We start from the raw sequence: 27,812 nt of genomic DNA, 5'->3' as shown, positions 1-27,812 counted from the left end.
GCCGATCCAAATTTAATAACAATAGGATGTGTTTTCTGCATTTTGGATTAATCAGAGAGACCTAAAATATGTAATATTACATTGTAGAATATAAAATATGGTGAAAAGTGTCACAATTCAAGTACCCTAAGGAGATACTTTATATAAATAACAACTGTATTTATTCTTCTTACCAAATACACAACCACTATACATGTTGGTACAAAAGGAAGGATTTAACATGAAATAGGAAATATTCACAAGTCTATAAACTTGTAATACAATTAAAGCCCAGAAGTAAAAGGCACACCAGTGGCCGGTAACCATGAATTACCATCAAGAAATTTTCCAACTGTGAATGGCTCAGCCTTAGATGCACTAGTAATAACCTCATAACCCCTCCATTTTACTCGATTTTTGGTGGAGGAACCTGGACCTGTGTTTGCATATTCAGCATAGTATAAAGTATTCAATGCAAAATTTCCATCCCATTCCATCCAACCAGCTGGGTTTATCAAACTATCAAGGTAAGTTTTCAAGAACACTGTTCTTGAGTATTCTTTCCATGGCCTCCCTAGATATGATTTTACTGACTTTGACTTAAAACCTGGGGCACCTTTAAATTTAGAGTTATGAATGATGATTCCGGTGTTTTGGTTTGGATCAGTTCGACCTTGAGCTGTAACTGTTACTGTATTTTGATAACCATTTCTTGCATAAAGGTTACAATTTTGTAAAACAACAGCTGCATTACCAAAGATAAAATCAACTGTACCATAGATGTCACACTCCCTATAAAATTGTCTCTGTGAATGAACATATAGTGTGTCTTGGTAACCTTCGAAACCACATTTGTAAAAAACTGAATTATCTGAGCCAGAACGTAGTGCCACGGCTTGGGTAGTTGTTGCAGTGTTTCTAAATGTCATGTATTGAGCCATAAATCCATACCCCTCAGCAGCTGAAAAATAATTAGAAAATAGCTTATTACTAATTTCTTTACTTTTATCGTTATGTATTCTAAAAATCCATTACAAAATGTATTCTAAAATGATGTCTACATTAATTTGTCTACCTCTCAAAGAGTCAACGTTCACCATTTCTATTTATTAGAAATTTATAGTTTAAGTAAGCACTCCTTTTGTACTTTAATCTAGCTTTATACATAGAAATGTGAGTTATAAGGACAATTATCCAAGGTGGTGGGTGATGGTGCTCTCAATACAATTTCTGGTCCTAAAATGTGTGTTCTCTTAGCTAGCCATGTCCCATATGTAGACTACAAAAAAGAACCAAAAAAGCTTTGTTATCGAAAAGACCTTGTCAATTAATACAATAATGCTTCTCACCAATTTCTCAACTTGGGCAAGTTAAATGCAAATTCTATAGCGGAAAAGTCTCAACTAGGAAATCGACTACTATTGCTTCCACTTTGGAATTCTCAACTTGGGAGTGCCTCTTTTCAAAGGCAACCTAGAAGGACCATAATCATCAAATTGGCAAATTGGAAGGGCTCTCTCCTTTCAATTATGGGTATAGTGGAATTGGTTAGATCGATAATTCGTAGTATGTGGCAATTGGTGTATCAGCATCGCCAAAGCATATAACCTACTTGATCAGCAAAATCACTCTAGCAAAATCTAATGTAGAGGACAAATTATCCTAGCATCACTCAAAAGATGGAGACCTATCCCTTAGAGAAGCTTATAGACGTCCGGCTCCAAAAACACTCAACTTCCTTGGTGTAAAATGTTGTCACCGTAGCTTGCAGCAATTTTAAATGACACGAAATAATACTTACTGGCCGAGTGTTCCAACATAAAATAATATAAAAATAAAAAAAAATCCCCTTCAAAACCTTTCATTTTCTTGAGATTGTATCACGACAAACTTCCAAAAGATGAAAAATTGCAGGGCAGAAAAATCTCCACGGTCTCCATTTACAATCTTTATCTTTTGCAATGTGACCCTTCTGGCCGTTTATTCTTCCAATGTAGGTTTGTTAATGCTCTATGTGATTGGTTCAATAATGTAATTACTAATTACAATGAACGTTAACAAGTCCTCTCTAATCAATGTTACGTCTATCATTAATTGTGGCTAGAGTTATCAACTCAAAGATGTCATCATCGATACTATCATCAATATTATATATACTATCTATATTTCTAGGAATAAAAGCAAGTTTCATAAAATAGGATGGGATCACATGTCTTTATTCATGTCTTATTTGATATACCAAATCAATTATAGAGCTTCATTCATTTAAAAATAAAAATTATAAAAACAGAAATTAATATTTTAATATTATTTTGTGATTGTTTGATTGGTCCGGGACAGGAAGACAAAAAAATTGTGGGTGCAGCATCTCTTTAGCAACCAGCATGATCATTGCCTCAACATCATTGTTGGGAAACACATCAAAACACTATGCCAGTCCCTCAATGATTTTTGAAGACCACCATTTCTATTCATCTACGTAAATTGATATATTAACTTAAGTCCAATTTTGGCTAATAATTTAATTTGCCACCCCGAATATTATCTAACAAAATCATACACACAACTTTGACCTTGAAAACTACAAGAATATTATAATTTATAAGTAACAGAATTTAGTTATTAAGATAAATAAATTAGTTAGCAAAATCTAATTCATTAATCTAAAATAATATAAAAGTCACTTTGTATAACCGACTTTACTTAAGAAGGTTGTACAACATTTTTTAAAATGAAAGCAGGGTCAAACACTTACTTTTAATTTCTTATTTTTTTCCTTTTATTCCTTATCCAAAAAGTTGTTGTCAAGTCTATTATATAAATTTGGCTGTAAAAATACAGTTTTATGTAGAAGTATTGCGATGAAATTTTGATTTGTAAATAATAAAAGTCAAATATGTTTTTGATTTGTAAAATTTACCAAATTTTGATTTTAGTTCGTGTAATTTTTATTAGGGTTTTGGTCATTATGTTATAAAAATTTATTTGAGATCCTAATAATGGTGTGATTAATATCTATGTATGGCACATCCTTATATTAATTGAGAATGTGACCAACTATTATTGTGGGACACAATTTTGAAATCTCGAGCCCCTCTCAAAACTCAGATATTTGCGTGGAAAATTATCTTGGACAGGGTTCATAGTAACTGGAACTTTGCTCAGAGGGGTGGTAATGGTAATGATGACCTTTGTGTTTTGTGTCAAAGTTATTCGGAGACTACTGATCATCTTTTCTTCTCTTGTCATTTTTCTTATAGAGTTTGGCAACTTCTTTATAGATGGTTGGGACTTACGCGGGTATTACCTTCTTAATTCTGCTAAATCTCATTGGTTTCATCATCTTAATTATGTTGATGGTTTCCAAGAGAAAGTTAGTTCTTTGTTTTGGATGGCTTGTATTTGGAAGTGAGACTCCTCTTCATTAATGGAGTTAATGGAGAGGGAAGTACTCTTTTTTCTTTTAGTTTCAAGGGTAATAATATAATGTCGGTCTAAATTCAAAGGATATAAATGTAAATGCACATTGTTTTTTTCTTTGGTATTTGAGAATACTTCCCTCTCCATTGAGTCTCACTCGGTATTTGGACCTTATGGAGTTGTAGAAATGACATTATTTTTAACAACAAGAGAAAATGTATGGAGGAGGTTCTGGACGAGATAAAGTTCAAGTCTTGGCTTTGGACCAAAAGTAAAATCAAAGGTTATTTTATGTCTTGGTTTGAATGGATCTCTAATCTGATTGTTTGATTGGAATGTTATCCGTAGTTGTAATCTTAGGTTTTTGTATTTCTGATTTTTTTATAGTTCTTGTGGGAATGTTCTAGGCCTTGGAGTTGTTTTATTTTGTTTCTTTTGTTCTACATATGTTCTTTTTTAATAAAATTTTCCCGTTTAAAAAAAAAGTATTTGATGAAAAAGTAAGAAAAACAGGAGACCAAGATAAAATCTGCCAATATTTACTATTAGTCTATCACTAAAAACATTAAAATATTATAGCAGAATAAGAATTTGCTTACCAACCGTGGCGGAATTGAAGGTTGTGCTGCCCCCTTCAACGCTTTTACTACCTGTGATAATGGTCTTGCCAATACCATCTCCTACCAACATGATATTCTTTGCTTTTATCACAATTTGTTCATTGTATGTACCTTTCTTCACATATATAACATACCTGTCATTGCTACTCTGTGGTGCACCATCAATTGCTTCTTTCACTGTTTTGTATTTGCCTGACCCATCTTTCGCAACCACCACATTAGCCTGAGCAATTGCATATGATCGCAACAGCTTCCCGTCTCTGGGCTTGACCCATGTTGGAAACCCATCTTTGTAACTTTGTTGTTGGTCAGGAACCTTGTTCAAAGACAAGACGTTGCTTATCAACTTAGTAACATTATTGGACAACAAGGGTAACACATTATCTGAAACACCAAGGTCATTGAACCCATCTTTGCATGTCTCCAGGTTTGTTAGGGCCGTGCTGAGCCATGTTTGAGCATCAACTTCTATGAACTTTGTGTTAGGGTTTATGGTTTGGTTGAGCCTTTGAACGGTGTACTCATAGAGTTCAAGGCAATCAGCCCATACAGCTCTTTCTTTTGAGTTCCGGCACTTAGGACCAAGTGAGTGAGCGTTTTCTTGGCCTTTCTGTGCTTGATCTAAGGCGATTTGTAAGGACACTTTAAGAAAATCAGACTTGTTTTTAATGGGTTTGTTGAAAGCATTGTCGCTCAAATAATACTCACATGGCTTAGGGTTAGGGGTTTGGCTACACCATTTTTTGATGTCACTCAATGAGTAACCAGAAACAATAGAGGAAAACAGAAAGGGAACGATTAATAGTGTTATTAGCAAGCGAAATAATACCATAGTTGAGAGCATGCCTATAGCCTGAAAATGATTATGGAATCAAGAATTGGATGGTGAAGACAAAGTATAGAGAAGGGTTTTTAGGTTTTGTTGTGAATGCATGGGTGAGGTTATGTCCTAAACTTGGTGGCTTTATATAGAGAGACAAGAGTTGGTTGCAGTAAAACTAAACAAGCAAATTATGGGATTGTTCCCCTCGTTTTTTCCAATTCATATTTGTATTTACTCTACATTTCTGTGTATTTTTCAAACATATTTGTGTAAAAGCTGCAACTTTTAAGCACTAACTTTTTTACTTTAGACTATTATTTACTTAAAAAGGAAAATCCTAAAAATATACACTAACACTTTTATGATTTTTTGGGATACATAATCTTTATTCTTAATTATAATTATAAAGGTTAAGTAAACCCCTAATGACACCCCTTATTATACCCAATTAAATTTGTCATTTTTTACAATTAGAAAGAGATGATGGAAAGGGAAAATTTGTTTTGAAAATCTGGATGTCCAATTTTAGAAAATATGATCTTTGAGTGGGATTTCATATAGTTGAGAGTTGATTACAGCTAGAGGAAAGTATTAGTATTATATCAGCTCATACTTAGATAATACATCTTTAATTGCATGAATCTATATTTTAGGTTTGTTTATATATTTACTTATTTGTATATTGCTATTTATTAAGGAACAAATATTATATTTATTTTTTATGTATGACAAGAGATATCTTGCTCCTACATGTTCTCATGTGAAATATGGAATCAAGACATACATAGTTTTTTGATAAAAAATATTTTCAGAGGATAATTCATGATAAGTTTTTTAAACTTATTCGTCATCCTAGTCATACTTTTGGAGTAACTGGATCCTCACTCTTATTTTCATAATTGTGGTGATTTTTGTTCTTTAAATATTGAAAGAAAAAAACAAAGTCTAAATGTAATCGTACCCTTTTACCTCAACATAGTGAAGTAGCAGTGTAATATTCACGCGTCTCAACTCAAGGAAAAGATAAAATATGATATCCATTGCGATAACTATTTCAATCATTAAAGATTTTATTCTAAATTTAAAGTAAAATTCAACATTTACTATCATTTTCCTACCCATTTCAAGAGAATAAAGTAATAGTCATATATCTTATTGTAAATTTAAAGGATAATCCAACATTTATCATTTGTCTATCCATTTCAAGTAAGTGAAGTAATAGCCATATGTCCACTATCACATCTCAAATTTAAGGGAAGGAATATGACCTCGACACTACCTTCGTTTTTTTCCTAACTATTTTTCTACTAAAAGAATTAAGAGAAGGCGGAAAATGTTGGAGCTTAATAATTCTTTTTAGCTCTTTAAGTTAATAAATTGAAAATATTTTTATTATTTAACTTTAATTAATTATGGTTTGTTTATTTAGTTATACAAATAAAATATTTCTAATTATGCATAAAAGATGAAATTTAATAAAATAATCATTATTTATTTATGTAAAAAAATATTTATTAAAATTATTATTTATAAAAAACTAATAAATTGGGGAGATTGTACACTGGATGAATAATAAAATGCATATATTTCCCATAAAATGAATTTATTACTTCACTTGTAACGCTTATTTTATTATTATAATATGTGGGAGTCTAAATTGGAAAAAGAAAGTTGTCTCAACTTTTAAACATTCAAACGTTTTTTTTTACATTAGAGTATCATTGTTTCCCTTGATAAGAAAACTTTGGCCTTGTGTAGGCTCGTCCCTCGGGAAAGCGTGGTCCGTTGACGTGCTGGTTTGGTCGCACAATGCTGAGTTGGTTAGTTGTTACATGAAGGCGTCACCTAATCCTTTGGTGCACAACGGGTCACACGAGAAGCTTGGGCACGTCCACAGGATGTCCGCACGTACATACATCTGCCATCATATCACCAAACGGCGCGCGCTTCCAATCATAATCATGATGATGATGTCTCCACAAGTATGTCAACAGCTCCAATATTTTGATGGAAAGGGTGAGACAACTGTTATTGGCACCTGTTAATAATAGCACCAAACAATATTTAAGGCTCGTTTAGGTATTTATTTATTTATATAGTTCTTCATTAGGTGACAAAAGTTATATTTTTTATGTATCCTCATATACAATAAGGAATTATGAAGTAAAATTTTTTATGGTTATAATTATTTTTATTATTTAAATATAAAAGAGAATAATAATATGTAATTGTAATTTGTTATTTCCACCTCAAGAATGTGAAGTAAGAGTTTTATATTCGCTAGTGTGTCTCAACTCAAGTAGATAGAAAACTTGATACCTACTTTTTCAATCATTAAATAATTTTATTGCATGAGAGTGAAGTAACATATATATCCATTATCATTTCTCAACTTAAATGGTTAAAAGATATGACCTCATCACCGCCATCCTTTTAATCTTTACTACATTTTTTTTATAAAAACACTAACAGAAGATAAGCAAAGTTGGCCCTCAATGGTCCCCTTTACCTCTTTAAGTTAATATATTAAAAAAATTATTTTTATTATTTAATTTAAATTATTTATTTATTTTGTATAAAAATAAAATGTTTCTTATTATTTATAAAGAAGGAATTTAAAAAACTATTCATTATTTATTTATGTAAAAAATATTTATTATTGTTTATAAAGAATGAAAACTAATAAGCCAAGGATGTAAACTTATTGAACTTTAGTTGTCGTAATAAGTGAAAAAATGCATGTATTAATTAGCATAAAAATTAATTTATCACTTCACTTGTAAAGTTAATTTTATTGTGTACTAAATGTGGTAGTATAAATTGGAAAAGGAAAGTATTGGAAAAAGGTAATTTTGAAAATAGTAGTTTAAGCATAACAAGTATAATGTGTGGAAAAGCACATAACAAGTATGATGTGTGGAAAAGCACATAACAAATGGTAGTTTAAGCACGTAACAAGAAAAATATGGGATAATTTGAAGCAATCTTATTAAAACCGGACCGGTCATCAAACTAGTAAGGGTATTGATTTAGTGGTTCAATCAATGGTTCAGTAATTAACCCGCATGGGATTAAACCGGTTAAACCAGACATACATGTTTATATATATATGTGTGTAAACCTGTAACAAAAATTATCTAATATGTAGATACTCAATTTTATAATCCATATTTATAGTCAAAGTAAGAATTCCCATAAACAAACAACTTTAATAAATCTAAAGTCTAAATTACAAATACAAATAGTAATCCACAAGTACTTGTCTTACTTAACAAACTCGAAACATATAACGCAAGTTCATAACTCAGTCTACAAAACATATTATATATTTAAAACTTTAACATCAAAGAGTCAAAGTTGTTTCTTATTGAGGTTCCATTTCTTCATCATCTAAGTCCAAAGCTTACTAATGTTGTTTTCAACTAGGTTCACATTCTCCACAAGGTTGAGTTGTGCATCATCATCATCTTCTAAATTTAATTGATCTACAACAATATTATTTTTCATACATCAATTTTCATACAAGTTAACAATAAAATAAATTAGTTATTAGAACCAAAACTGATAATATAATAAAAAACATTACATGTATGAAAAAAAATAAAAAATAAAATAGTTATTAGTTGTGCATTATCATCATCTTCTAATTTTAAGTGGTATGTGCCTATGTGGGGTTCTTTATAATTATATGTATGAACCGGCCGGTTCAATCAAATTTCGGCCGGTTCACCGGTTTTGACACGGTTCACCGGTTTTTCACCGGTTTACACCGGTTTTGATGCTTAGCCGGCAATACACTTGTTTCGTACCGGTTATGGGACCAGTTGACCGATTCTTCGGTTGAACCGGTCGGCCGAACCGATTTTAATAACATTGATTTGAAGTGTGCTTTGTATGTGTTGCATGATGAATATGTAAATCATTTTTTTCTTTTTTGTCTCTTTGTATCTAATATGTGGAAAAAATTCTATTATTGGTTTCAAATTCAAATGAATATGTCGAATACGATTTTGAAATTGTTTAATGATTCCCTTAGGATTCAACATGACAAGTATAAAATTATGGCTTGAAAGTTGTTAAAATGATTGTGGCCTAAAACTAATGGTAAAAACTATGTTCTAAATATATAGACATTTTTTAAAAAGAATGGTCTAAAAGTAATTCGTAAAAATCGTGACATGAAATTAGTCTTTAAAAGTGTAGCCTAAAAATAAAAAATATGTACACAAATATGGTATAAAAGAGGTTTTCAGAATCGTGACTTAAAAGTAGTTCTATAAATCATTATCTTTACCTCTATTTTAGTCCAATTTGTTTCTTTCGTGGTCAAATGTAACAAACCATAGTCCATTGAATTATGTCACGCTCGCCTAGAACACGGTTTGAAAGCAATGTAAAATTGTAGCCTAAACTATATGTCATGGTTTTAATGTTTTTTATTCCCACATTATTTTTTTTTTCCTTTTTTACTTTATGCACATTTTTTTTTTCTTTTTCTAGTTTCCTTTTTTATTTCTTTTGTAATTTATATATTCAATAATAATTATAAATGATAATAATGTAATAAGTAATAGGCACAACATTTTTCTCTTGATCTTTATCCCAAAATTAAATGAAAAAATATTATCTTTTTTCTAAATATAAACCATGATCTTCTCTATAAAACTATTTTGTCATAAAATCTAAATCTTTTAATAACAACAAGATAAATACTTAAATAATACGATAAAAATTATGTTTTGATACTTTTTAAATAAATAAATATTGAATAGTAAATTAAATCTTTTTAAATAAAAATACTACAATTCATAATTAATTACACAATAGATATAAAAAATCAATAAAGATTAAGAGGGCAGTAGAGACTAAGATTTATATTTTCCATCCCTTCAATTTGAAAAGTGGTAGCATACATATTGCAATTACTTTTATCTGGGATATTCATTTCAGTTCATCGTGTTTTTTGATCTTATTAATTTGGTCTCTCAAAAATTAAAAACTCAAGTGATCACCAAAATTCAAATTGGTCAAATTTGTCCTTTTCAGCATATATTTATAACATTTGATAGATACTAATTTGACTCGCATTTGAAAATTAAGGAGGTCAATTTGGATTTTCAATATTTAAAGAACCAAACTAGTAAGATCGAAAAACATTAAGGTGAAAATCAGTATTTACTCTTTAATAAAACTCTTTAAAGATTGAAAGAGTGGGCACGATCTTTATCATGCTTTCTCTCTTTGAGTTGAGATACGTTAATGACATAGGATTGCTACTTCCATATCTTTAGATGGGGATAAAGAACTATGGTTGACATTATTTCTTTTCTCTTAATCGCTATATAAGAAAAGTCATCATAACAAATAAAACTATTTTTACCTAAGACATATGTAAGCCTTTATTTCCTATTGCGCGCAGGGATTTGTAGGAGTAAGATAAAAGTTTGTTATATATAAAATAAAAAATATAGTTTTAGTCATATAATAAATAATAATTAAATATTAAAAATTAATAAGTATTTAAACAAGTGTAGGGTATAAATTAGTTCATACTTTTAATGAGGGTATTATCTTAGTCTCGATCGCCAATGTTCTAATATATTTCCTAATCTGAATTGACTCACTAATCTCTGAAATATGGTTTAAAGAAAAAAATAATCTATATTGGGAATAAAGAGGGTTTTCCGAGTTTTGTCTGTAGAAACATAGTATTGACTCCAATCACTTGGAAAAGGATGGAATCTTGTCCTTCCCATTACCTCTTCCTAGTTGTGGAAGTCAAGATGTTGTGCATGATAGTTGGCGGTTCCCACTAGAGACACTAGTAGAAAGTTGAGCTCAAAACCATTGATTGTAACGATATATCTATACACTGGAAAGCTTATTTTTTTTCCCAACTAACAAGATATTACAATGTCACTTGTTGGGACATTTATTCAGAGTTTTATATTATTATTATAAAAAAATATGTATACTTCCCATTCATTCAATAGTGTATACTTGCTTTTCGACATACATATGCCTTATATTCAGGTATTAGAGATTATTATAAGATAGCTTGGACATCAACTTTGAAAGTGTAGACAACGAGTCTCACTTGTATTATCTTGATGAACCATCTATATTGTCACTAGTATCATGACTAAGGCACTTCAAAAGATAATATATCGTTTCTAACCTATGATACTTGGTATCCTTTCTACAAGATTGAATTTAGTATCTAGACCTTTATAATGAATATAGGACATTTTAAGGATTTCACTATAGATATACCCTAGTAATCTAACATATTCTTGTCACCTTAATATGTTTTAAAAAACTGATAAGGTGTATGTTTTCCAGACAAGAAAATCACACCTTATTTTTTGACATTATAAATTAGGACTTATGTCCCTTAAATAAGATGATCCCATCGTCAACCAAGCCTAAATGGTATAAGATATTATTGCACTTTGGTATTCATATGCCATAATAGAGTTACATTACATACAAAAGAAATACCCTTCGTAGGATTCATCGTAAAAAGAAACTTGGGGCAACCCATATTGGCTCAAGGTTATCCTGAATTGTATGGCAATTGAAATTCCATTTGGGTTGGCTAATTCCATTTACGTCATTAAACATCACATTCATGAAAAACAAACATCATTTATTCATTAATAAAATGATAAATACATTATTCATGCATTCTTCTATTCATTCACATATTCATCCATGCAAGCATTCGATGAAAAATAAAAATGCATCACTTAATCATTTATTCATCCTATCATCCACTCATTCATTCATGCAATCATTTGGTTGAAAAATAAAAATACATCACTAAAATAATACATTTCATTCCTTATCATTTCATATGGTCTCATCATATCATTTCATGCATTATCGTGAACCTCCGGATGCATTATCTTAAAAAAGCAAAAACAAATCACATGCATAATAAATTGTGTTTTCCAAGTAGTCTCATGTATTTTTTTAAAATCACATGTATTCCATAGCTACATCTCATTTACTTTCACGAATCATATACATCAAAACTTTCATCTTCATATCATCCATGCTTCCTTAAACAAATCAAATGTTTCTTAAGATGCATGTCATACGTTTTTGAAGTAGTATTTCCTTAAGGTTAGTATTATATGTATTTCATCCATCATTTAAAGTTTCATTTCAATCATTGTAACATAAATATAAAATAAGTGGTCCACATCATACATTATGCTAAATAAAAATCATCTGTTATGTATTCATTTTATGGTTCTCATTGCTAAGGGAAATCTTCAATTAAGAGTTGTTTTAAAGAGCACTATTCTTGGACTTAACTGAAAGCACCATGATTAAATTGAAATCCAGGAAGATAAAGAAAATTTCAGTGTTGTTAGCGATCGAGACAACAGGGACTAAACCTATCACACAACATGACATACAACTCCTACTTTAGCTTAACGTGGACCATTTTGAAAAATTATCTTCATTTGAAGACCATAGTCGAGGTCAATTAGTCATGCACTCACTCATGTTTCCTTATTAAAGAATAAAGATTTATTTTGTAACGCAATGATAATGAAATTTAACATCTTATATTTCATTCCAAAAAATATTCACACATAAAATAAATAGATTCATGAATTAACACGAGATATTTATTCAATAATTAAAATGATATAGAGGATGATACAAATGAAAGACCCAAAGTGGTATGGATCCTGAGGCAAATTGTTTTGATAACAGAAGTCTTCATTGTAATTCATTTACACTCACATGATATCCCTAGCCACCTCAGTTGAGCCTAGGCTTACCAAAGGATATTATTTATGTACTAATTGCAAAATGTCAATAGCCTCGAGATAGTAATTTTTCAATTGTTTTCTTGACATCTAATTACTAATGAATGGATACATTTTGTCACACCATTCATGTTATTTCCTATCTTTAAATCGAAGAATAAATAATCCAAATTAAATCAAAATAAAAAAATTCTTAGTCGAAGTGCAAACGAGAAAACAAATATATACCGTCGAGAATTATCAATGAATATCTCAGGAAAATGTTAGAGTAAGGGAAAGAACACTATTATTGACCACAAAAGGAACCATTCATGTCCTATAGGGTAACACTTTCGCCTTAATTTCATGTCGTTTTTATCACTACCAGAAAAATCACCTTGACAGTTGAATCCCAAAAATACTTCTATAATAGGCGATGAGAGAAAGGAGAAAGATGGGTGTGTGAAATACATACTTTTGAGCCAGATGTGTTTTCTTGAAAACCCTTAGCCACACCATCGTACAAACTTAAAAAGACATTGTCGAGGATTGATTTTCCTAAGGTGCACACCCGAGAAGTGCAGCATTATCTCCACTAAATATCGTTAATTGATAAAAAAGAAGTATCTCATCTTTAATATATATGATTGAAATTGAGGCAATATTGAAGTTTTTTATCATGATTCTATAATTTGCAACAAATCACAAGAAACAAAAAGAAAAAACACCTCAACCAAAGCAAGGACAAGATTTCAAACTATCACTTTTAAGAAGCATTTTTCAGGAGATTCAACAATTACCATAAACATGGTAGAAATATTCTACTTTCTATCAACTTGGATAGGCTTAATATCATCATATTTGAGGGTGTTCACAAAAAAAAATAGTGTTAGGTTAAAAACCTGCAAAGGTGACTAAGGATCATAAAAAGAAGAAAGAATGACCGGCATGTACCTACACTGCGTATTCTGGAAAATAATTGTGGAAAATTAAATGAGCAAGCTCAAGTTGAAGACCTAATACTTCCCATTATGAGTTAAGTAAAATGGTGCAACCTTTTGAATTTAAGTAATAACCTCTAAAGGGAAGTTATAGTTCAGAATAGGTACATGGCAATTTTATGATCAACTTATTTGAAAGTAACTTGTTCAAAGTCACTAAACCTAAGCATTTTTGTCTCTTTGGAAACAAGTTCCCTTAGCGTCCAAACTGCAGGAATGTTTTTGGGCATAGTCATTCTCCTCAAGATAACATTGGAGGAGATTATATGGATTACCTTAAAAGAAAAGTTATCTTTAAGTAAATTGAGACTTTTTTTATCTCATTCCTCCAAGAATGTGAAAATGGAAAGCAAATAAGTGACCAACCATACTAGTCAACAAAGGTTAACGAGAGTCACATCTCCATCGAGTCCATAAAATTTGTAAAGAACTAATAAATTGATAGACTTTATATCATCCCAAAAAAGAAGAATTCGCAAATGAGCAACCAAGAATCTTTGGGGCAAATTATATCACTTTAGATTTATCATTATTGTCAGACTTAGACGTTGAAATGTTATTACGCTGTTGGACTTAAATACAAAAACATTCACTCAAAATCATGTTTGGACTTAGGTGCCAAAATATTCTCTCCTCAGCATTGTCGGACTTAGATGTCGAAATGTTATTACATTGTTGGACTTATATGTCAACAAGTTTCCTCATTGACATTGTCAGACTTAGACATTGAAACATTTCTACATTGTTTTACTTAGATGTCAAAACTCCCATTATTTAGAATTGTCAGGCTTAAACATTGAAATGTTATTACATTGTTGGACTTAGATGCCAAAATGTTCACACACAAACATTTTCAGACCTAAACATTAAAAATTTATTATGTTGTTGGATATAGACGCCAAAGCGTTCAATCAAAATAATTTTTGAACTTCGACACTAAAATGTTATTATGTTGTTGGATTTAGACACCAAAATATTCCTACAAAAGTATTTTCAGACTTAGATAACAAATGTTATTACATTGATTGACTTGAATGACAGAATGTTCTTAAAAAAATGATTTTTGGATTTAGACACTAAAATGTTATGACGTTGTTAGACCAATAAGATAAAATATCCCCTAAAAAGAAAAAACCATTTTCAAATATCATCACATCATAAGCATATTTAGACTGTGAAATTGAAACATTGCTAGATTAATCTTATCCTTTTTTGTTGCAAATATCTGGAAATATCCTAACCTATGATCCCAGTGTTTTTTTAATTTCTCTTCTCAAGTTTTGTAGTACCCTGATCTTTTCTTCTTCTTTTTTTCCTTTTTTTATTTATTTTTTGACTTTCATCCAAACCCCGACCTACACTTTTGGTGGGTATATTTTCTTTCTTTTTTTTGTTCTCAAGTTCTAGCAGTACTCAGACCTACGTTCTTGGTTCTTTATTCTTGTTATTTGTTCCCACTATACCCAGAATTGCGTTCTTGGTTGTGTTTACCCATGATTCCAAGTTTCTAGAGTACCCTAACTTGTGTCGTGATTATTTTATTTCTTATTACCAAGTTCTAGTAGTAACCCAACTTGCATTCTTGTTAGCTTTATTATTCTTGTTCCGAAGTTTTGTTAGTACCCGACTTGCATTCTTGGTAATTTTAATTCTTGTACCCAAGACACAGCAGAACCCCAACCTATGTTCTCCATAATTTTTATTATTTTTCATAAGTTCCAGAAGTACCCCAATCTGTATTCTTTATGGTTTGTTTTTATTCATATTCCCAAGTTCTGACAATATCACAAATTGTATTCTTGGTGATTTTAATTCTTGTTTTGCAATTCCGATAATCCCTCAACATGCAATCTAGGTTTGCTTTTATTCTTGTTCTCACATTCTAACAGCACCCCAACCTTCATTCTTTGTTGTATCTTCATCCCTAAGATTCTAATCATACTCTTACCGAAATTCTCAATTTTTTGTTCATTTCAATAAAGTTAGTGTTCATTTACTAGTTATTTATCGAGATAACACTCGAATCTCGGTTTTCTCGCTATCAAGATAGCAACAAGTAAAGTGGAGTGTCCCGACCCAACCCTCAATGGATCATCCATTTCACGATATAGGAATAAGTCGAACACAATCCCAACCTTTCCCATATAATTTGAGGTCACCATTATGTTATTTTGCTATCAAAATGCAGTAAACTCATTCCCGCTCTGAGAGATAGTCAAGACTTTACTAATGATTATAACTATTTCTTGACACAAAGCAAAAAAGTAAAAAACGACATGAGTCGTAACCTCACTGCCAAATTCTAAATATTATTTAATAAATTATTACATACATTAATTTAATTGAAAGATAATTAATAGGAGAAGAAACTCCAAAAGGTTGTGAATCGACTTTTCACTTTGAGAGATAGTGGAAACAATACTAATGACCACAACATCTACTCACTTCAAAGTAGAAAGTAAGATACAACCTAGTTCATAACCTCACTAATAAATTATTAAAATGTTATATTTACTCCCAAAAAAGGTTAAAACTTTAATATTTTTTATTTATTACTATTTTTCAGTATTATTAATTAAAATTAAAATATTTTAATTATAAAGATGAATGAAATAAAATAAAACGATTTACTTTATGTATTACAAAAGGAATTAAGTAAAAGTAAACAAGTATAAAAGATTAACTTGAAGCCCACGGTACGCTTTCGAATTGGCCATGCAGAAAATGATGCAATGATCAAGGGCATTGCTACAAGAATTCCAAGTGGCAGTGCTTGGATGTGAGTACTTTCTATTCGAGACACAATATATAGACTAATACAATTAACATCTCAGAGTGTACATATGATATGTCAAAGCAAGGTGGTTCGACGTCACAAAAAGCGAGGAAAATGTCAAGTCATTGTTAGTGTGTTCCTTCATCTCTCCTAGTAAATGATTGCATCGAGAAGTTATTATGGGCCAATAACTAGGCACACATTCATATTGTTGATGATTATTCCGTGATTTCTACATAAATGGTTAGCTAATGATGAGGACAACACTCACAAATAATGGGATAGTGATGAAAACCTGGGTTTTTTGCCCTTTGCTTTCCGTTTTATGGTTTCCCAATTCTTTCTTTCTTCTTTCTTTTTACTTTTTTCTTCTTTATTTCTTAACCTCTCTTTTCAACTGTATGTTCTCTTCTCCTCTTTTTTATTTTGAGTTTAGTTTGTTATTTGACAGTAGTGTATGCATTGGGCATAACTCTAGTAGACACATTTTTTTGAAGAAGCTCGAAGTTTGGGTCCTTACTTGGCTAAGTGAATCTAATTGCCATCGTAGATATCCACGTATTATTCTCCATCGATTGGTTGAACATAGCCATGTGATACCCCATAAAGCAGACTCTTTCAGCTGGCCTTCCTCGACGACTTGATAACTTAGTTGTGCATGTGGGTGATAAGGTGGTGAATGTAGCCCAATGTTTGATCTAGAAGGATTCCCCTCAACATCGTTTTCTTGTTGCATAATCAGAATAATTTTCATCATCTTGCTTATGGGATACTTAAGTTGTGTTAGTTCAAACTTATTTGCTTGAATTAACTCTTAGCCTGTCATTAATCTAGCCTAAACTTTGTAAAGCATTAATGCAATTATGACGAGAATTTCTTTATAAAAATATTTTAAAAAAATAGCAAGTTTAAAATGTATGATAGATGAAAATACAAACTAATTCTATTTTGTTGAGAGGTTCTGGTATAAGAAGACATTTCGACCTACACTTGACGACTATGATACATGCACGGATAGCTCTCGTGTTGATGGCAATCTTTAGAGGAAACATCAGGCTTCATACTAAGGTTCCTTATATATTACCCTAATATTATTTTGGTAAACATTTTGCCCATATTCGGTATCTTGGCAGCGTACCCAACAAGGTCACTTGTTCTTGATGAAAATTTTAGAGAAACATTAGGTTTCAGTCCTAGATGATATCTATTAGACGCAATAATTTTAATCCCATCAAGTTAATTTAAGAGTCATCTGATACTAATTGTTTGAAAAAAGTGAGTAATCAAATAGTAAAAGAGTATAGAAAAAAGAGAATAACACAAGAGATTTGGTAACGAGGTTCGGTCAATTGTGTCTACGTCCCCGAGAGCGTTGAGAGGTTACCACTATGTATTATTAGAGGATAAAGGATTTGTGTTTGACTATTTTTCTCCTTGTTACATTACGTTTACATAACATAAATATATAGTTATCTACCCCAATGTACAACACAATTCACATCATGTATCTGCAATTATATTCTTACCTCCTTGGTTAATGAGACACTGCTAGAAATCACAACCTAAGAACAAATGTTCATGTCTTACTTTACTAGCAACCTCTATCTGAAACAATGAACCTCATTATTGAAGACAACATGAATATTATGTATCAAAGTCATGCAAGAATAGATGATATATATGATACATGCCTCTTAGAGTGATGGATCCTATTTTAGGGTAATATAACATTTGGTACAATACAATAAAATGTCATGGTGCATTTTAAACCTATTATATTGTTAAAGCTAGCTCAGAATTAAACGCTGTAACTACAATCTCACTATCATGATGCAAAATTTATCCCACGGACATTGGGCACATTGACACATACGTTATTACTAGAAATGATTCTTTCACACAAATGACCTCTATGGTACTAAAAGTTAATGTCTTAGTCAATTTAGTTCCTCATGAAATAAAGCTCTATGTTTAGCAACTTTATACACAAGATGAAGAATTATGATCCACAAAGCATACTTCTATGTCTACTAGTTTATGCATGTGAAATTGAGTTTTAATGCAATATGACCAATATGTTAATCGCCAATGTCTTGGTCATATTAGTTGTTTACCAAAATAGATCTATGTCTAGTTACTAAATTAACAAGATGAAGATATATGAACCGTTAATCATACTGATATGTCTAGTAGTCTATGTTAGCAAGTTTGGGAGTTATTTAGTTACTAAATTAGCTCTATGTCTAGCAACAAAAACAATAACTGCATGAAATGACAAATTGATATAAATCTATGTCTAGCAATTATACCAAATTGATGAGTTGAATAAATTCATAATTATAACAAGGTTTTCTCCAATAGTTTCATTTCATAACTCAAAGAAAAAGCTCATCAATCTTAAAGTAAGCATTAAACACATAAACAACTCATAAGAATCAAAACATAGTGAAATAGCATAAAAACAAAGTGTATACATCAAGATCATATTACATTCAATCCCAACAAATAAAAAGGTTTGGCTACAAATTATCATGAGAACTAAACACAAAGATACAAAGAGAAAACTAAGTTCATGGGAGAAGAAATTATCTTCTCAAATAGTGTAGATTGGCTCATCTAAGCTTTTTTCCTTGCTTCTATACCTCAATCCAAGCTAAACAACCCAAAGAACTATAAGAAATCGAGTATAAAGTGTTCCTATTCGAATGTCTCCTTTACAAACTCAAGTTAAACCCCTTTAATAGTGTCTTAATTCTTGTTCCCACGCTTAGCACACCGCCTTGCGCTAAGCACATCACTTCGTATAGTCAACTTCGACCTTTCAACGCACCATCTTATGTTGAGCACACATATTAGCAATGGGTGCACCTCCTTCTTTCGTTGGGTGTGAGAGCGTGGCTTAGTGTATCCGAGACAGAATGTTTTCAATAAAAAATTTCCAAATTTCGATGAGCGTAAGAATTATGCTCAACACATCCAATTTTTTATATTTTACCGATCTAACTGTTCATATTGAAGATCCATATGTTAGAAACAACATATCCATAATTCAGATCGATCCAACAGTGAACGAATGAGGTAGCATAACTTTACTCGGACTGCTCATTGTTAAATCCTTGCTTTTGTCTGAAAACTTAACTTTTTGCAATAATTCATTTAGTTTTGGTTGCACAAACACTATAAAGGTCATATTTAGCAATTCAATATATTTTAAGCTTTTAGGATCAATTAACGAACAAGTTGAGTTATGTAAAAAGTTAAAGGACACAAAATTGATAGTTCAAATACGATATTGTGGCACTTAACATGGATTCAAGTTTAATAGTATTAGTTTCGTGTAGCCAATTGGGACCTATACATACATGTATATATATATGTATGATCTATACCTATACACATACACATACACATATAGATATACATGCACATATAGATATACATACACATATGCTATAATATATATATATATATATATTATATTATATTATATGTGTATATATACATATTGATGGCTTAATTGCATGCAGTTAAACAAGCATTTTCATTTTTTAATCAAGGAATTATATACCACTCTCTCCGTTTATTTGTATGTTTTTTAGAAGATTTTTATTCCTATTTAAATGTTGTTTTAGGAATATTTTGTAAAAGAAGATGGTAAATCACACCTTAAATGATTTGAATGTATGTAGAGAAAATCGTTAAAAGCTTAATAAATAAAATAGATCAAATGAATGTTAATGGACATGATTTATAATAGATCATTACGTCGTTATTATTCAATTCATGTAATTTATCCTTCCTAATTAGATTAAGTTTGGTTGTTGTTGGTGGATGTTATTTTCAAGGTTAAGACAATATTAACTCCATCTTTATCAATTATACACTTATTATCATTATTATTGTTAATAAAAACAAATAATTGTAGAATGAAAATTTATAAGAGTACAATAGATAAACAATAACAATTTTGATGAAATCAAAAGAATTGGTTTCCTTTATGAAACAAAGTAACCTAGGACAACACTTCTAAAAGAACTGATAAGTGAGAATATTACAGGAGTTGAATGATAATAAAATATATATTTAAGGAGTTAAAGATATTTGAATGGTTTTTTCTTCCTCGGAATATGGTTGCTCCATAAAACAAAACAAAAACATCAATAATCAAACACAAAACCTTATACATGTGGGAAAATGAATTATGATTGTGAGGAACTGAATTTATTAGTATGCAATATTAATAAACTACACGTGATCTTAGGCTTGTTTGGAAGATAAATATTGACATGAAAATACTAAGATAAAGACATCTGAACGATAAACTCGTAACAATAAATAAATTAAAAGCAAAATTGATCACAAGTTAATCGGTTTCAGAACTTTTAATTTGCGCGTACCTCTGGAAAGCAATTAGTGTTGACGATTAGGGGAACTGTCGGTGAAAAAATAATTTATTCAACTTCTTCTGCTTTTGAGAAAAAAGATAGAAATTTGAAGCAAAATCGATCACAAACTAGGGATTGTATGAAAAACTAACTTTAGCTATTTTAACAGTAGCAAAGAAGAAGATTTTGATTTGACATTTAATTATATTATGACTCTGAAATACAATGGATAATATTGGCGATCAATACAATTCTTTTATTAGTACATTAAATTGACTTTTAAATCAATTTTGTAGATTTTTATTTTGTTTTAAGGTACGATAATTGCTCTATTATATTTAGTTGTCCATTCAATGACTCAAACAAAAGTTAGGAGAGCATATTGACCACTATAGAACTATGTTAGCATGCGTTATTTGACTACAAAGTTGTGTTTCTGCTTTCTAGTTTGAGAGCAAAATTGTTAGATTTTGTTAAGTCCATCCATAACTAACTAATGAAGATAACTTTGAAAAAAGGGGCATTTGAAATTTTGAGAACTGGTGATTGATTTTCCAATATACATCATTATTTTACCTCTTAATTAAGACCTGGTTAACAAAATTCAAAGAATAATAATGATATATTATGTTATAAAATTAAGCTATGAATCATTATACCCACAAGATATAATAAGTGTCACTTATAAATGAAATATGTGACATCCTTTTTTATTGGCAAATTATTTTTATGAGGGGAATGCAGTCACAATCCATTTACGTCTAGTAGCTTTAACAACTAAGCTAACTTTTGGTGACATAATCTCAAGACAAATATGTCACCTTTATCTTTATTTATATATAATATAATAATAATTTGTAAGCTAATTTTCTAGGAAAATATATTTTTTATACTTAAATCATTGAAACGGTTGTGAAATAAAGCCATCATAAGCATATATTTATAGATTATATATAATTAATGTATTAACATATAAGTCGTGAAATTCTGAATTAAACTCACAATCATTTTTCTTAGACCATGTACTAAAACCTTTAAAATCACACAATTGACGGATTTCTTCTCAAAATATTTTACGATCTATTTTTTTTTATAAAAAAAAAATCTCTACGCTGAGCCTATTTTTATTAGACATACATATAGGTCTCATAGACTCGTCTAACACATAATTATGAAGTTTGTTATCTGTATAGAAATTTTGAACATCAAAAGTTGTATTTTAAAACTATATGTCTATAAAATACTTATTTATTTTTTTCCTTTTTATTTCCCTTACGAAGATACTACTGCACATGTCTTCTTTTCTTAGACCTCGTGAGCAGAATTTTAATTGTGTTATTTAGTTTATAAATGTTATTATTAATTAGAGGTACGTGAGAACAGAAATCTTGATATATTATTATTATTCAACGCACAAAAGCGCACACAGAGAAATGTAATATATGTCAATACTTTCATGGTAGTTATACCTAATTAGGTATTCTTATAATCTATTAGCTTATTAGATAGATTTTCAAAAGAACATTATTAGTGATCAATTCATGTATGTACTCAAAATGATAAATATATATTTCCCATGAATCACAAGTTAACTTTGAATATTTTTTTTTCATATTGTTAATAATTATTTTATAAAATATAAATCACATCCATCCATCTCTTGATTGATTGATAACCATATAAGATAAGATAATTTGTCTCAAATATATGAAAATTTGAACATCAATACATCTATAATGAAATAGTTTTAATTTCCATATTTTTCAAAAATATATATTATGTTAATCTTGATTTATATAAATGGGTTGCTAAATAGTGTTATTATTTCTTCTTTTTTATGAAATTTGATATATGACTTCAATAGGATAGGAACTTTCGATTCAACAAATATGCATGAATCCGAGAAACTACTAGAGGTATAATAGTTGACTAATTTAATTTGGTGTAAAGAGATTATTTCTCATCTAATAAACATATATGAATTAAATGATAGGCAATCTATTAAAGATACTACAAGGATGAATAAATAAATCATCTATACAACTAAAATCATTCATATAAAGTCATCAAGATCAGTCATAGAAAATTGAAGCATACTTGTAGAATTTATGAAAAACACTTGATGAAAAGTTCTTAAAAGAGTCGTAATCTTCTAATTGTAGATTATCTATAGTTTACTTATTCATCTATTATGATGAAGAGAATATAAATTCCTTATATGCAGTAATTGGAGACAGTAACTTATTATTTATTATAAGTGTGTACACCTCCATAATGGGATAGAGATGTTCTTTTAGAAGAGTGATGAGAGTGATGTCATACTATTGGAGGAAGAGTTGTAATTATTCATATTTTTCTTATTTATAATTTAGGTCATCATACAAATATAAATAAGTTATATAATATTTACACAATAATTATCATGCATGAAAATTATGTGCATAATTATAAAATTTATTTTTTGATACAATCATAAAATTTATTTGAATTACATAACCTTAATTTTACTAATTAAAATAATAATATTACACATTTAAACACATTTTATGTATGAATAAAAAATTCTTTAAAAAACTACTTTCCATAGTCTTTATATGCTTCATTTTTCGTAAAGGAGTTGTTTCTTGACATGTCAAATAGGTAACCATTGAGACACGCCAAAGAGAGGAATATATTATTGAATAAAATTATTGTTGAACGTCATCAAAACTACTTAAAAGCCTTTGAAAATTTGTGTTCCTTGAAAGTCAATACCTATCGTTCTGAAGGAATGTAACGTGATGCAATTTAAACTCATTGAGGTGAGAAATGTCAAATTCACATAAAATGTAACATTTCTCTTTTTCGGGGGCTAAGAAACATTTCTCTAGTAATATAAGAGAAATAAATGTCATAATTTATTTTTTTGGGTACGGAAAGCCTCATAAAATTTACATGACAAGTGAGAGTTTTATTTAATCATTAACCAGTCTGGTACTTGAATTTTTTTTACATATATCAACTTTGATCCTTTAAAATTAAAAAAATCCCAAAATAGTCATAGAAGATATTAATTCATCAAGTTAGTCATTTTAACATGTTATATGACATCTAACAATGACTTTTTAACTTACCAGCATGATTTTTGAGTAATAATTTAAATTTTTTGTATGATCAAATTGGCATAGATAAAAATTTTAAAAACCGAAATAAATATTCACTCATTTTTTATATATTTAAAAATTAATTAGCTGAGCTTAGAAGGTTGTTTAACGGTCTAGACTTATCCTAGAAAAAAAAGAAACAAATTCTTCTATCTCCAAAACTTTATATTCTCATATCCTAAATTAATTATATATTATCAAATGGTATAAAAATGTTACTTTATATTTTTTATTTTTATTTTTAAATATGACAATTTTTTACTGGACTATAACATAATGAAATAAAATATGGACAGTTGATCCTCATTCATAACACAATGTCATGAGCTCTACGTTTTAATGTCATGGAAAAAGGAACTAGATAACAAAATTTGTTGTTCTACGTTTGATTTAATAAACTATTATAAGTTTATCACAATAGAGAGCATTACGTATAGACAAAATTCCAAAAAACTTGTCATTGAGTAAATAATGCAAATTATAAAAATTCCCTCAACTACTAGAAGATAACAAATGATACAAAGTGGCCATTTATTTTGTATAGTAACCATTCACGCCAAATGTATAGCAACCAAGTGACCATTTATTTTGTGTATTTGGAAATATTATTTTATTGTATCTAGATAGATATGCAAACTTCAATTGTAAATTGCAAAACCATTTATTTTATTATCTTATATTATCTTATTGTAATTAAATTCGAGCAGATTCAATTCCTGAGAATGTCATTCTAAAAAGGATGAGAGATATCTTTAGTAATACAAAAAAATTGTAGTTTATGATATAACAATTCTTTTCTAATAATTATTACTCTGCGATTATTTTCAATACCACGTTTTGGAAAAATTGCCTTACTTTACAGTAATAAGCGTGGTCATACATCGTTGTATATTAAATTTGCCATTTAATATAGCCACGGTTAATTCTAAATCGTTTATTATTTATAAGATAAATGAAATATAATTTAAAACATATTCATAGTTTGATATTATAAATAAGAGAAAAGTGAGTAAATAATTCAATAACAAATAAAGACTAAACTTTTTGTGCAAAAATACTACAAAGGATGTTGTTATAGTATGAATCATGACAAATACAAACTAAACAATACTCAAATACAAAATTATTTGATTGTGCATTAACCATAAAACGATATACAGAATAAAAAGTTGTACCAAGACTCAGTTATTTGGTATGTATTGTTCTATTTTCCTGTTCATTCTCTTCCGAATAAAACGAACTCTATAGTATCATGAGTTTATTTAACTGGTTTACATCATTTGCTTATATCCATCCCAGTTTATACGACCCAATAATACACATCATGCAAGTAATAATTTATATATAAGCAAATTAGTTATGTGTAATCATATATTATTCAAAGATGTTGACTATTCAATGCTTCTGACTATGTATTTTTTAAATATGGGGATAATGTTTAATAACTGTGTATGATTTTAAATTTATTTATGTAAGTTTGGTATTTTATACTAAATTAGAGGAAAAAATAGGCGCTTATGGTGTAAAAGTTTTTTTACAATGTTAACTTTAAAATATAAGTAATATAAATCAATGATAAATAATATAATAAACTTTTACGCTGTTAAATAGTATTATATGTCGGAGAAAATATGAAAATGAATTGTGAAGAAGAGGAAAGTGTAGTGCAGTAACAGCAAAGAAAATGAAAGAATGAAGAAGGTAATTTCAATGTATAAGAAACATGTATATTGATTGAGGAAAGGATGTATTGAAGATAATAAGAAGCATACTATTTATAGTAGCTATTGATATAACAGAATTACCTACATTTCTATTAATAGAAAGAATTAACAAAAACTTACCATTACACTCATAGAAAATATGCTAAAGTATGAAACATCATATGTAAATAATATTTATATAAGATCGATGAGAGAGAAAGATAGGTTGAGAGAGAAATAGGTGAGGGAGATGAATTGTGAGGTTGAATAGGAAAGGAATGGTTGAACTTAAAAATGACCAAGAATTCTCTCCTTTAGTGGGAGATAAGTGATTCAAAAAAATAAAAGAGAATACAATTTTTAATAATAAATTTATCATTTTAATTATAATGATATTATACTTTAGGAATTAAAAATAAAGATAAAAACATGTATTTTTTTCTTTATTAATAGAGTGGATGCTTATTCCTTAAAAATGTGGTTAATCCCTTTCACCATATTAATTTAGATTATGAAATGAGATTAAACCATGTGGTATTAAAAGTAGATTATGATCACTTGTTTTGAATATTATTTTATTTTTTTGCCTTACAATAATCAAATTTTAACAAATAATTTACATTTTTTTTAAATTTTATTTTTGTTTATGTATGAATATCTAATTATAGATATTATTCCAGAACATAATTTATTCTTGGAAAAATACAGACAAATGATCCTATGTCTTCCTTTTAAAAAAGCGGAACGGGTATCTTATAAAAAAGTCAGAGCAGTGTATAATTTGTTTTTCTTCATTTGAACCAATATATTATGAGTTTAAAATCTACATTAGTTGTGTAAAGTTTTTTACATTGTCAATCCATTATTTACCATTGATTTGTATTACTTTTATTTGAGAGTCAATGATGGATAACAAATCAATAGTAGATAATTTATTAACAATATAAAAAACACTTACACTGTCAGTAAATACGTATTAAATTCATATATTATATATACACCCCAATTTTACAATATACCAATCTCATCAAAATATAAGACAATTAGTTTCAATATTACACTCGGACCTAACACTACATGAAGAAATAGCTCAGAGTAATATAAAATATAAGTACATAAACATAAATATTCCGTACAAATTTGAACATGTTCTCAACTCCGTAACCACTAATTTAATTATGACAATAACAACTTCATTGGTGGAGTTCAGATATGGATCCATATCAAAATATACATTGCCTTCTGCTTTAATCTATATCATGGAAGCATCACACGGTTTGCAACACCTCCTTTCATATACCCCAATTACACAAAACTAAGAAATTGGTAACAACCATGAAGAGAAAAAAATAATGTTCTTAAACTTGGTATTAAAAATCATGCTAACTACCAACATCAACCAATGGATCACTAGTGTTCTTAAACTTGGTATTAAAAAAATGACCGTACAATAAATGAGATTTCACTTGTGTCACTGCATGTGTCATCAGCTGTAATCGACCAAATAAATTACTATTTATTAATTTTTTAATTTAAATATATTTTTTCAATCAATTACAGACTAATAGTACATGCAGATGTGCTTCCAATACACAATGTTATCCTATAAACAAGCAACATAGATCATTGGAGGGTAAAGTAATATTATGCAAACATCTGCTTCTTAAATCTATAGTAATAATAGTTGATAACATAACAAATTTAATAAAAGAATAAAATCAATAGACATTAGAAAATTAATTTTTTTTATTAAGAACTATGCAACTAAAATTAGAAAATATAGTTTGAACACATTAAATTATAAACCATGTCACGGAACGCTTCCTCTAATCCCTTAAAGCTGGTCATGTATGCATGAATACAAATAAATATACATAACGCGTTTTATTGGATGATTGTTGCGTCATTGGCAAAGTCAGCATCTTGGCTAACAACAAAGATCACCACCCTTATATCAATTGAAAATTGTCATATGAATAGAAAGAATTTTTTTAAAATAAAAAATAATATTTTTATATTAATAACTAAATTTTGATTAATCAGAATAGAGAATAAAGACAGACTTAAAAGTAGGTGATCCTCTAAAAGTTGAATGACACAAATTATCCTTTACTAAACTTTACCAAAATAATTATCCTATACTAAATTTTCCTCCGTGTTCTAAAACATTGGTCCCTCTTAAATGCTACTATTAGT

At 29.3% G+C, this 27,812-nt stretch overlaps 1 protein-coding gene across 1 annotated transcript; it reads right to left on the bottom strand.

The window, feature by feature from the left end:
- Positions 243-4,871, bottom strand: LOC109361670 (pectinesterase 2-like). Its single transcript, XM_019607188.1, has 2 exons — positions 3,999-4,871; positions 243-940 (listed from the first exon to the last, which is right to left on the bottom strand). The coding sequence occupies exons 1-2, from the start codon at positions 4,861-4,863 to the stop codon at positions 264-266; spliced, it is 1,542 nt and encodes a 513-aa protein (XP_019462733.1). The 5' UTR covers positions 4,864-4,871; the 3' UTR covers positions 243-263.

The sequence above is a fragment of the Lupinus angustifolius genome, chromosome LG12 (assembly GCF_001865875.1).
Source record: "Lupinus angustifolius cultivar Tanjil chromosome LG12, LupAngTanjil_v1.0, whole genome shotgun sequence".
NCBI classification, from domain to species: domain Eukaryota; kingdom Viridiplantae; phylum Streptophyta; class Magnoliopsida; order Fabales; family Fabaceae; genus Lupinus; species Lupinus angustifolius.
The sequence above is the reverse complement of the archived record's forward strand: the minus strand, read 5'-3'. Positions and strand labels throughout refer to the sequence as shown.

What these genes read in the sequence shown, in the direction of transcription:
- LOC109361670 (XM_019607188.1), bottom strand. Translation starts at nt 4,863, where the DNA reads ATGCTCTCAACTATGGTATTATTTCGCTTGCTAATAACACTATTAATC. An exon ending in CTTCAATTCCGCCACGGTTG is followed by an intron (nt 941 to 3,998) that starts GTAAGCAAATTC and finishes ATTATTTTTCAG; the next exon opens with CTGCTGAGGGGTATGGATTT.